Raw genomic sequence first — 12691 nt, 5'->3', positions numbered from 1 at the left:
TTTTTTCATCATTTCAATTTTGAACATTTCTCTGTAAGGTAACCAGAAGCAGACTGTTATCAGCAATAGCAAATGCTGTGAGGAATGCCATCTTGTGGTGGGAAGAGGCCCACTGCACTTCTTCAGTCAGTCACACCCTTCAATCCAGAAAGTAAATACTCAGGAATTACACAAACCACAGTAAAGATCATTGTCACTACACAGCAATGGAAATGAAGCATTTTTATCAATTTGTATGGATTTAGGTACCCCAAAATGTTTTTTTAAGTGAGACAAACAGGACCAGACTACAAACAATCCAGAAGAGCTGCTGTCTATAACTTAACGTTTATTAAAGCATCTTAAACATCACCAATATTGGATCACTTTCCTCTTGAAGTAGGTGACTTTGTTTCCATGTCCACTACTCCACAGTTCTGTCAACTGCTACATCCTACATCGGCCTGATTTTCAAACTTGACCAGTGCTAACTACAGACATTCAAAGAGCAGTGAATGGTCCACCAAATGTCTAACTGGATAGTGTAGGGTACATGTCAGCAACTACTGTCAAATGGAATTTGAAAGGGGTTAAAAACAATGACTCTAATCTTAGTGAGCTTACTACTTCCTCTATGTTAGCTAACTATCTCAAGCAGCAAACTGTTCAATAAACAGTAAATGGCTATAGATGCAGCACCTAACTGTGTTTACATATTTTTAAAGCCACACTAAATAGCAGATATTTTGTTCCACTCAGAAGTGCAGGGTGAAAGAGAAACTGCCATACCCAACATGAGCAGAGAATAAAGCATGACAGCACAGGGTGCCAGGTACTATGCCGGCCTCTGTCTCTTCTGGAGGACCCAAGGAGTACACAGCAGATGTAATAGTCAGCTCCAGAGATCAGATGCACACATAAACATTTACACAAAGCAAAATGTTATTGTAGTCCAAGTCGACTTTTGAGATTTATTAGTTCTCCTTACCAAGAAACCCTCCTACTCAGACGTCCTTACAAACCCCCTACTCAGACTTCCTTACAAACCAGTTTTGGATGAGTTTTTCCACATGACTCTTCAGGACATCCACATCAGCTACACAAACCTGGCAATCCATCTTCTCCTTCTGCTTCATTCTCTCTAATAGAGCCTCATGAGGAGGCGGTAAGGCATTGTATGAGCTCAGTAAGTAAAGCTGGCTTGATGATGTCTGGTTGATTTCATTAATCCTAAGTGCCTGCATGATAGCAGGGGCAAACTTGGAGTAGTGAGCTGTGGATGCGATAACCACTGGGCAGCTTTTGTCTTGCATCTTGTCTGCAACCACTTTTGCAACAGCAGTGTGTGGATCCAAAATATAGCCTGATGTATTGTAGGTGGCGCTGATGGCTGCTAGACATTCTCCCTCAGAACACCAGTCAGCAACAAAATCCTGCTGCAGCTTCTCAACTAGCACTTTCTCAATCTGGAAGTGAAGCTGACTCTCTAACTGATTATATAAAGTCGCCATTAACTGTCCGTCTTTGTTAGCCATCAAGTATAAATGTCGCTCCAGGTTTGAAGACTTGAGAACATCTATTGATGGTGAAAAGGTTTGTGCTAGTTTCCTATTCCTTAGATCGTAATGTCCAGTTTTTATGAAATCAGTCAAAACATGGTTCTGATTAGAGGCACAGATAAATTTCCGAATAGGAATTCCCATCATCTTGGCATACACTGCCGCTAATATGTTTGCAAAGTTTCCTGTAGGTATACAGACATCTACTGGGCTTCCAAAAGAAATAAACCCTTGGCTAACAAGCTCAAGGTATGCAGAGGCATGATAAACTACCTGCGGAAGTAGTCGAGCCCAGTTTACAGAATTAGCTGAACTTAAGGTTGCTCCATACTCCACAGTCAGAAAGCCGGTAAAGTCAGAATCACTGAACATTTCTCTAACAGCCGTCTGGCAAACATCAAAATCTGCATTGACAGCTACTGCCCATCCATTTTCTCTCTGACTGCCAACTAAATCTGCTTTCTGGAAATCACTAACTCCATTCTCTGGAAAAAATGTGACCACAGCTATTCTTTCCTTATCATTTTTATTAAGATGACTAAACCCATTTAAGACTGCACTCCCGGTATCTCCCGAAGTAGCTACAAGTATCACATAATTGCAACCTGGTGGGATACAGTAGGCAAAGAGATGAGGCATAAGCTGTAAAGACAAATCTTTAAAGGACCCCGTTGGGCCATAGAACAACTCCAAGATGAACTGATTGGCAGAAAGGTGCCTGACAGGGGCAACTTTGGAGCAGGCAAAGTTTTCCCCATAAGCAGTTTCAATCATTTCTCCTAATTTGGCAGCAGGTATGTCTGCAGGGTGAACACACCTTTCTAAGAGTACCTGTGCTCTTTCTATATAGGTTGCTCCTATTAGGTTATTCCACTCCCCGCGGCTTAGTTTTGGAAACTCCTTCTCAGGAACAAAGAGGCCCCCATCAGAAGCCAATCCCTCAACCACAGCTTCACTGAAGTATTTTGGTGGAAACTTCTTGTCATGGTCTTTAAGACAAACATGCCTTGTTGAAATGAAAGTCTCTGAATCCACATCTTGGTATCTTTTAACCACATCAAGTACTTTGTCTGCAACTTCCTTGGCTGAAGCCCCACTCTCACAAAAGACTCGGGCATCGTACCACTTCTTATAATACAGTCTTCCATGTGTCAGCAAGTCTCTCAGAGATGCTCCAGTGTTCTGGCCAACAATCCTATCAATTCTCATTGATTTCAGACGACTAATTATATCTGTTAGAGGCACATCTAGGTATACAACAATTCCGTTTTTCTTCAGATGCCACATGCTAGCATCATGCATGGGATTGGACCCACTGAGGGAAATCACACTCCCAGATGCAGACAAGTTTAACACTGCTTTTCCTTCCTCTTCTAAAAATCGCTCATTACCAACATCCTGCAATTTTTCAGCCACACTCATATTCCAGGCTTTCTCAAGGATATCACCATCCACATCAATGACACAACAGCCTAGTTTGTCACCTAATATTCTGCCAACTGTTGTTTTCCCAGAACCAGGAGGCCCCATCAGGACAATATTTTTGTCTCCAACAAGAGAGTGGGTTGAGTGCCATGACTTCCCTGATTCTGCACGTGCAAAGGCTTGTGGAAGCAGGAGATGTGTGTGGCTCTGCACTTTAAGCGGCACGCTAGAAAAACACTTCTGTGTTATCTGTTTCAGATGGTGACATTTGGTAAAGTTCAGCATTTCTCTTCACTTTCTGACCAGGCCAACCTAGGGGTTAGCTTTAGCTCTTTTTAAGACATAAAAAAAAAAGGCACATGGTTACTTCTTCAACAAATTGCTAACATCCTGATAGAACTTAATGTATATATGTATTCAATACACAGATGGTCAAATTACTTCAAACTGATGGGACATGTAAAAAGTTTCATAATAAATACTGTATACTACTATTCTTCTTAATAAAGTATTATAATTATGACATATTAATTATACAATCAGTGAGCCTCACTGTGCCATTCCCATCCTGCTTGTATTATGTTCTGATTATCCTTTCTCCACTCCCTCCCACCCGCTCCTCTCCCATCTCCTCCCTCCAAGTCCCTCTTCTACTGTCATGTCTAGTTCTTTGAGAAAAACCAGCATTGTTTAATATCTTTTCAAATTTCAAGACACCAATAAAATGAAATTCAAAATAAGGTATAAGTCTGAGTATCACAAAGAATAAATATTAACAGCAGAAATACTATTCAGAAAATACCTTATCAGAAAGTCTTTAAAAAAAAAAAAAAAAAAACCACAGTCCTATTAGTATCCCTTTTCTTTGTAAAAAAAAAAAAAAAAAATACTGTAGAAAATACTGGTTCACGATTTATTGGCTTAAAACACAGAGAGAATATGGACTTATACAAATACTTATTTGCAATTAACAAAAGCTAAACTGCAGTCTTAATATTCAATTTATCTTTACGATCATGTTAACTATCATTATTTATTAATTTCTCATAAAAACAACAACAGACAACTAGAGTAAATGACCACACTCGCTCATAAGCTATGACTTTTCTACACTGGGTTGAAGTATTGCATTTTCCTTTTCTAGGCTTTAACCTGTACACTGCTGAGGATCAAGTTTACATAGTTTCATATCGGATGCCTTTAAAAGGCCAGAGTGAAACAGATAATGTGCAAAAATTAATAAAGACTTAATCAGGAAAATCCTCACTTCCTTATGTTCCTACAACATCAGTAGTGGTTGAACTTAAATTCTATACTTCAGAGAAACATCCAAGAAACATATAAAGATACTCAATGATGAAAGGAAACTTTTTTGTCATCTTGAGATGATCAATATTTCCAATATTGATCCAACTCCTGTCTTTGTAAATGTACTCATTCTTAAAACAAAACATGCCAGGTATCAAGTACTGAGTTACAATAAAATTCCATTTGCTAACTTGTAACATTTCTTAAACTAACTGATGTGCTTCTAGGAAGACTGGGGCTCTTCACATGCTCTCCGACACAACTCGTATGCAACTAAGCAATATCAAAAATTAAGTGGTATATTTAATCATAAAAATTTTCCAATAGTTCACTGCTTTTGATACTACCTAAACTCTGTTTTACAATAAAATCTTTAGAGCAGTTTTTAAAAATCTAACTGTAAATTTTACTTACAAGTAAGTCAACCTGTCAAGAGGAAAACTTCATTTTCTTATTTGGCTTTGTATGGTGCTATGCTTAACTCACTAAGTGGAAACACAATATAACAGGAACCACAGATGGAAGAGTGTACTGAGTCTGAGGCAAAGTTGATCTTCGCAAAGAGTAGGGTCTACAATGAAAAAGAATTTCAAGTTAATCATAACTTCATATAGTATCCTACAATTTCATGCATAAATATTTCAAAATGGTACTTGAAATTTGTAAATAAGGAAAATTTTTTCATGTTTCTAAGATCTATTATTGAAAAATTAAAATACTTGGCTTTTAGCTTGCAAAATTTATCATATAAATGTATTTTAGTAACAGTACTGAAGTTATTTTTATCATCAAGAAATAAAAGACAACATAACCAGGGCTGGAGAGATGGCTCAGAAGTTAAGAGCGCTAGCTCTTACAGAGGACTGGGATTTGATTTAGTGCCCACACAGTGGCTCAAAAACATTTATAAACTCTAGTTTTGGGGAATCTGACACCTCTTCTAACCTCTATGGGAACCAGACAGGCAAAGGATGTGCAGATATACATGTGAGCAAAACACTCATACATATAAAGTAGTTTAAATAAAAATAACAACATAACCAAATAGTAGCAATTGCAATATCTTTCATTAAAACATCTGACTTTAATTATTTAACTCTATGTTTAATGCTGAGGACAGATTGGTGAACTAAAAGCTATGCAATGAGTTCCTAAACTGTTCGTCCAGATATTCCAGTTCTTCTAAACCACTCTGAAAACCCTGTAAGCCCCTGCTACCTGTACTTAGCTACTGAAATGGGTCTATGATAAATTCAAAGTATATATTCTGGTAAGTATCACAGAAATAGTAACCTTAATGATTCCCAGTCAATGATAAATATCAAAGAATCTACAGACAGAATCAAATCATCCAGGGACAAGACAAGCATATCATGTATAAATTTTAGAGAAAACAGTGACGTTTACCCCAAATTACAAACAATTTTGCCATGCAGCCTGATACACTCTGAAGCAAAGCATAGCCTAGAGAAAATTTTTAACTTAAATCACTCAGCAAGCCACAAAATTGTACTTTGGTAGTGTGTATTAGCACTACCTGCTTTTAAGGACACCTCAAAACAACATAAGTAATCTTTTGTTTATGCACATGCATAGGAACACTTAGGTACACACATGCCTGAAACAACTCACAATGCATGCACATAACGCACATACAATACATGGTGCATTATATAAGTGGCTGGCTTGTTCTTATTGTCTTTATAGACAATGAATACTCCATGTTTGATTCAACTTTTTACATGGGTTGCTTACTATCCATTCCATACAGAGCACACAGTGGGAAGTGAACAGTACACATACTAACTTTCCCTACTTGCTCCAGTCTCTCTTGGGCTTACCACCCCATGTTCTCATTTTAAATGTTACCTCATTTCCTTTTTCTAAACAACACTGGAAATCAAAGTAAACTTACAAATTCAACTTATAAATTCTACATACATATCATTTCACAGTAAATGATCTCATTAGACTAGCAAAAGGCAGTCAAGTACTATGACAAGTGGCAAATAAAATTCTGTTTTAAATTACATACTAAATTGTTTTGTAATATTCAGCCATAAAAATAATTCTGGAGCCTCTCTGCCCAATTTTAGTTAAGCTAATTAAAAGACAGAAGAAGATGGACTAATTCTCCACTGCTGGCCATTCACCTGTAATCTGAGCCCTCACTATGGCTGCTTCTCCTTCATGTAGCTGGGTCTGTAACACGCCCACCACCCCTGAGCTGGGAAGCATGCCACTATGGAGTCCTAAGTGAGATGCTGGCACTGCTCATTAATTAATATGAATGAAGCCAGTAGCACTCTTAACTCACACCTGAATGAAGCTCATCTTAATATTCCTGCTTTCTCTGTAAGACACACCAGTCTCTTCATACTTTGGACTACTATGGAGCACCTGAGTACTCAGTTTGGGAATCACTTTAAGTGGCCACTGAAACCATAAGAATGCAAAACACATGGCATGTTTTACAGAATATAAAAAGGATCTATGTTACTGAAACCCCAAACAAGACACAGCTCATCTCACTTCAGCTGGAAACACGTACATACCACACTTTAAAATTTTCACTGCCATGCCTACATCCATAAAAGACTCATAATGTGTGGCCAAATATTGAAGAATTATGAATAAACTTAAACAAATGAGACACTGACATATAGAACCCATGAATAATGTCGGTTAACTTTATGTCATTTCCCTTTATTGAAAGCTGCATTCTTACAACCCTTTTCACATATCAGTTGCTTCTAATTAGAACATGCCTTGGGGTGTCAATCTGGTTCCAACCACTGGCCTTGAATATCTGAATCCTTGGGTTCTATCCCGGGGTCAGAAAGGTATATGCCTTGGCTAATGGCTATCAAGTTGGTTAATACTATTGCATTCTCTGAATCCACAATTCATAGGTTAACATGCACAGGAGCAACAAGGAAGCTTTTCTCTTTACATGTTAAGTAAAAAGATGCAGAGAGATCGGTTTTTTCAAAAGCAAAAATGGGTGCTCCCTACCCACCCCTAAATCTACATGGAATGTTTTTTAAAGAAACCCAATCTGCTGTGAAATAAGGAATCACCCCACCCTCAAAAAGATTATTCATCTGAACTGTGGGCTGCCCAGAAAAAAAAATAACTATCAAACCGAACAACAGGAAACTAGATTGCTTCCTAATTATTATCGAATAAAATTTGGCAAAAGCCTCCAATCACGATTTGCATTGAGCGAAGCCTTCCAAGTGAGAACTAAAAAGTTCACTAAGCCACCAGGCCATTTAACCCATCCACCAAGCAGTGAAAATTGCAGAACTGATGCACTTGACTTCCCTGACTGGGCAGCTGCCAAGTGGCAGACCCACAGAGTTGCCCCGCCCCAGCCCCAAATCCCAGGGCCAATGGATGTAACTGGGGTCAAGACTTTTAAATGAGCGTGCAGTCACAAGTGCACACGCATGAACGGAAGATCAAACAGCTCAAAACGAAATAAAAGCACTTTTCGGAGAGAGAAAAAAAATATGTAAAAAAGGGGTCAAGGGCTGAAACCTGGGCAAAATACGAGGCCCCCCCCCCCTTCCAAAGGTTGGTCCTCCTGGCGCAGGCTAGCGCTCGCGCACGCGCCGTGAAGACAGCGGAGCACCCGGCGCGCCGCGGGGTCCAGTGCGACAGGTGGATGGCAAAGCGGGGCCTGATGAGGAGCCACGGGAAGAGGGATGCTAGGGCAACAACCCTCGCTGGCCTTCCATTCCTCCTCCATTAACTCACCAAGAAAACCACCCAGAGAAGAGTAGGGAGAGAAAGGGAAAGAAGCGACTTCGCCACCTCCGTCTACCCTCAGCCGGCAAGCCCACCCTGCTGTTTCTGCGCCTGCGCCGACTGCGCGCGGCGTGACTAGGCCAATCACGTAACCCAGACGCCCCGCCCATTTCCCCAGAGGCTCCTCCCCTTCCTTGTCTGTCGCTCCACCCCCGCAGGGGCGCGGCCTGCTTCTTGGAGGCTATTGTGTGACGCCTGCGCGTTGGCCGTGCTCCCTAATGTAGAATTTTTTCCAGATGGGCCGAAGAAAAAAGCAAAATGCTTGGGTGCTGGAGGAGGCACTGTTTTCATGTCGTCTTTTCCAAAGACACAGGAACGTTTTTCTCAGACAAGAGAAGAGGTTACACAAAAAGAATCAGAAAAAGCCAGTGTGCCCTTGCCTCGTCTCCTAGCAACTGTTTCCTTAGCAACCACGTGGTCAACAACGCTAAGCAGTCCCAGAAGGAGCAGAATTATTTTCTTCCTGAAAAGAGACAGCTACGAAAGGGTCAAAGGGAAATTACACGAAAGAGAGAGTTCAGTTCCTTGATAAGAGAGTAAGAAAAGGAAAAAGCAGTGAGAGAAGGAGTAAAGACAGTGGGAAAGTGAGCCAGAAGCTGAGTACTTGTTAAGGAATTCCTTGGTGGCCATGGACTCACCCTGCACTTCTGAGAGTATTTATAACCTCATACCCAGTGACTTGAAGGAGCCGCCCCAGCATCTTAGGTATGTAGGTAAGCAAAAGGGATGACTTAAGCCCAGAGGAAGTTTGCTGGTCCCTTTTAAGGACTTACCGGGCTGGCATATCATAGGACTTTTAAATTTAATCTTGGGTGGCAACTTATTAGGTGGACAATCTAAATAGCGTTTCATATTTCACAGAAAAAAAAAAAGGTGAGCTAGTGTTGTCAGACATCCATTTTTTGATTGTAGTCCCTCACTAATATGCAATTATTAATTCGGTCTTAGGTGGTGTGTGTAGTGTGAAATTCCATGTTGTTCAAAAAAGAGAAAAAAAATGTGTTTTATCAGTCCATTTTAGGAAATCTGGTGTTTAATTTAGGAACTCAATGTTGTATTTGACTTCTGCACTCTTTTGCCCCCCATAATTTGTGTCTAAATTGAATTCTCATTTGTTTCTAGGCCTCGGTATTTCAATTGGTTAAACAAAAATGATGGACTAGAGAGTCTAGGATTTTTTTCAGATCTTGTGGTTTAATGGAAGCAATACGGTTGGATGGACAGAGATTCCAAAATATATAATTGAAGGAAATATTTATGTGTTTGTTAGACCTCTGAAAATCTCCAAATCTGAAAAAGGGAACTAAAAAATAAATGTCCCAGATACTTGGCCATATAGCTATTTTGTAAACTATTGAAATCTGAGAGGAGAGGGCGGTCCCATGCCTCCTAGGAGGTGGTGATTTCTGCTATTCACCTTGGTCTTTTGACTTATGAAAGTCACAGCCATTTGAAAAGAACCAACACTCATGTGCATATGCTGATTGTGGCACCCGGGATGTGTAGGGGAGAATCTGAACTCAAGGCTACCATGGGCTACAAAGAAAGACCCTATCTCTAAAAACCAAACAAAGGGGAAAAAATCCTCTGAGCTAAAAAAAATCAAGATTTACCAGTTATTATTGTGGAGGTGTGCAATCAATTTGCACTTGTTTTCTGATTTAAAAAATTAGTGATGTAAACATTCTGAGGTTCCCTCCAGATGTAATGACCAATTTTTTATGACTTGGAGAGGTAACAGCAAAGTGTAGCTCCTTCCATTTTAATCCTAAGTGAATATGTCTCTTATATCAGAGCAATCATGATATCATACTTCCATTGCTTATCAGCTGGGCATCTTTGGGGAGGAATGTGAATACTGACACAGGTGTGGAGTTTGCAATGCTCACATTACTCATGGCTGAATCAACTTTTGGTCCAAAATTACTATGTACTGTCAAAGATAAACTTCCTCCTCTCTGTAGCACTCTGAAAACTGCCTTCTGTGGAATATTGAGTTTGGATGTTAAGATATTCTATTAGTTCAGCATTTTGTTAAGTGGTAAAGAGGTTTAATGTACCTGGGAAGTTAGTTAGTCTGTTTGTTTGTTTGTTTTAAAAGGGATTCATTTGGCCTCTGTTCTGTGTCTAACCATGCTCCAGTATTATTGCACATGCTAGAGTGACAGCATAAATCCCTTGTTTATTCCTAAGAAATAATTACAAATAGGATTTAGGATAAGAAGGAACAAGGGGAGGGGCCTAAATGACCCTGTTATGATTTTGACAAGATGCCACACATATAAGTTACTGATTTGTTGTTTTAAAGCATAATAAAACATTTTACCATGTTTCTTCACCACACTACTACAAACTTCCTTCCCTCAGTCTTCTCACTAAGATGCTTAGTAACAAGAAAATATTTAAATGTACAAGTCCTGCTTGCACCATTGAATTATAATCTGAGTTCCTGGGTAGGTTGCCACACCTCCGAGGCGCTGACAGAGTCTGATCACTAACTGATCCCAAGCATGGTGTACCACACCTCACAGTAAACAGTCTTCTTGTCAAACAGAATAGAAATATTAAAATGCTGATTAACCACAAAGAAATATATTATTTAAAACCATAATGGAAGTTTCAAATAAATGAGTGGAAGAGATACTTCAAAGTATTAATTTTCACTTTCTGCCATATAAATGAAGAGAAGGACATAATATGCAGTTTTGACAGCAAGAAAAATTACTGCTGACATCCACATCACGGCCTCTCACCTACACTTCCGTAGATAACGTACAGTCAGAACTGTTGGTATGCCTCGCTAGCATTCTGCATACAAACCACTGAGGAGAGGAAATGTGCCAACACTACCAGTTAGAATTAGCTGCCAAGGAAATCTGTAGGTAAGTCAACCTGTCGAGTACATCATTCCATTACAGAACAAAGTTTACCATTCTATGCAAACAACCCTGTATATCATGCTGTGATAAGAGAAGTCATTTTAAGATGTTAAGAACTTAGGTTGGTCGGTTAGATTCACCAGAATTCAAAAATTTAAGGTGTAAGACTGAATTTTTATTCTACCCAGGACTCTGGAAAAACAGTATTACATTGATTTAGTTTAAAATATTAACCCAATATACATGTCAACAGATGCAGTGACAACTGATGCTACCTATAGAGTCATGTCCAACTTACTAGTAGGTCTAGCACCCCGGGCACTGTACTCTTTTCACCATCACTGTTCATTCCCATAGGAACTCAATCAGATGATTAGCATTGCTTTAGTTGAGGTGTGCCTTGGCTTCAGTAGAGCATTCACCTTTGGTTCCTGAAAATTTATTATGTATCTGTTACAGTGTTTTCTTCTAGTGCAATAAGGTATGTTGTGATGAAATCATAAAAAAGGAATCATAGAATCATAGAAAAAGAAAATAATGACAGAAAGGTAAGATGTCATTACAAATGATATAGAACATGACTGTGTGCTCAGAGGTCTTGAATCTGTCTCACTCAGATTTGGCTTAGAGCTGCTAAAAGGCAGTCAGTCATCTACAAAGGAAGAAATATCTGAGTCACAACATCATGAGCAAAAGTTAAGTCATAGCTGAGCAAATGTATGATGCTCTTTATAGGAATCATAAGTGCCCTCTCATGGTTCTTGGAGAAAGAACACAGTGTGGGAAGAGAACCAGGGTCAGTGTTAGTCCACATACACACACACACACACACACACAACTTGTGGAATGAGAACCAGGGTCAGTGTCAGTCCACACACACACACACACACACACACACACACACACACACACACATATACTTATGGGATGAGAACCAGGGTCAGTGTCAGTTTCACATGGCATGTACCAAGTTTTCTTGCTCTAATATTGCTCCATTACCAGCATAGCTTAATGAAAGCAGTTTGAATGGAAGTATTGCTCTCCAGTTTAATTGGACATATTTTTCTGGTATTTAGGCCAACAGTGTCCATTAGAAACGAAATATGATAAAAAATGTTCTAATAATAATTTTTAAAAGAAAAAAACAAGACAAAAACAAAATTAACCTTCATGACAAATGTTTTCTAGCCTGATGTATCTATACTACCATTATTTTAATATGTGGCACTAGCCCCAATATCCACAAGCAGAAATCTAGATGAATATATTGACAGCATTGAAGTTTACCACTTTTTTCTCAATAGATTAAGAATTACCATAATATCAGAGAGTGCATACCGTGTTTGTTCTTTTGTGATTGGGTTACCTCACTCAGGATGATATTCTACAGATCCATCCATTTCCCTAAGAATTTCAGAAATTCATTGTTTTTAATAGCTGAGTAGTACTCCATTGTGTAGATGTACCACATTTTCTGTATCCATTCCTCTGTTGAGGGACATCTGGGTTGTTTCCAGTTTCTGACTATTATAAATAAGGCTGCTATGAACATAGTGGAGCATGAGTCCTTATTACATGTTGGAGCATCTTCTAGGTATATGCCCAGGAGTGGTATAGCTAGGTCCTCTGGTAGTACTATGTCCAATTTTCAGAGGAACCGCCAAACTGATTTCCAGTGTGGTTGTACCAGCTTGCAATCCCACCAGCAATGAAGGAGTGTTCCTCTTT

At 39.3% G+C, this 12691-nt stretch overlaps 2 protein-coding genes across 3 annotated transcripts in view; one reads left to right on the top strand and one right to left on the bottom strand.

The window, feature by feature from the left end:
- Positions 1-211: 211 nt before the first annotated feature.
- Positions 212-8162, bottom strand: Thnsl1 (threonine synthase like 1). Its single transcript, XM_031369154.1, has 3 exons — positions 8034-8162; positions 4686-4842; positions 212-3294 (listed from the first exon to the last, which is right to left on the bottom strand). The coding sequence occupies exon 3, from the start codon at positions 3246-3248 to the stop codon at positions 1005-1007; it is 2244 nt and encodes a 747-aa protein (XP_031225014.1). The 5' UTR covers positions 3249-3294; positions 4686-4842; positions 8034-8162; the 3' UTR covers positions 212-1004.
- Enkur (enkurin, TRPC channel interacting protein) overlaps positions 7937-12691 on the top strand; it is a 30279-nt gene continuing 25524 nt past the window's right edge. Inside the window, exon 1 of one of the 2 annotated variants that reach the window (XM_031369156.1) lies at positions 7937-8797. Coding sequence is in view for 1 of the 2 variants with exons in the window: in XM_031369155.1 (XP_031225015.1) it covers positions 8713-8789 (77 nt within the window). In the remaining variant the exon portion in view is untranslated. The remainder of the gene's footprint in view (positions 8798-12691) is intronic. The other variant, XM_031369155.1, reaches the window with a different exon arrangement.

This window comes from Mastomys coucha, unplaced genomic scaffold, assembly GCF_008632895.1.
Source record: "Mastomys coucha isolate ucsf_1 unplaced genomic scaffold, UCSF_Mcou_1 pScaffold15, whole genome shotgun sequence".
Taxonomy (NCBI): Eukaryota; Metazoa; Chordata; class Mammalia; order Rodentia; family Muridae; genus Mastomys; species Mastomys coucha.
The sequence above is the reverse complement of the archived record's forward strand: the minus strand, read 5'-3'. Positions and strand labels throughout refer to the sequence as shown.

Coding starts and splice junctions, on each gene's coding strand:
- Thnsl1 (XM_031369154.1), bottom strand. CDS start 3,248: ATGCTGAACTTTACCAAATGTCACCATCTGAAACAGATAACACAGAAG.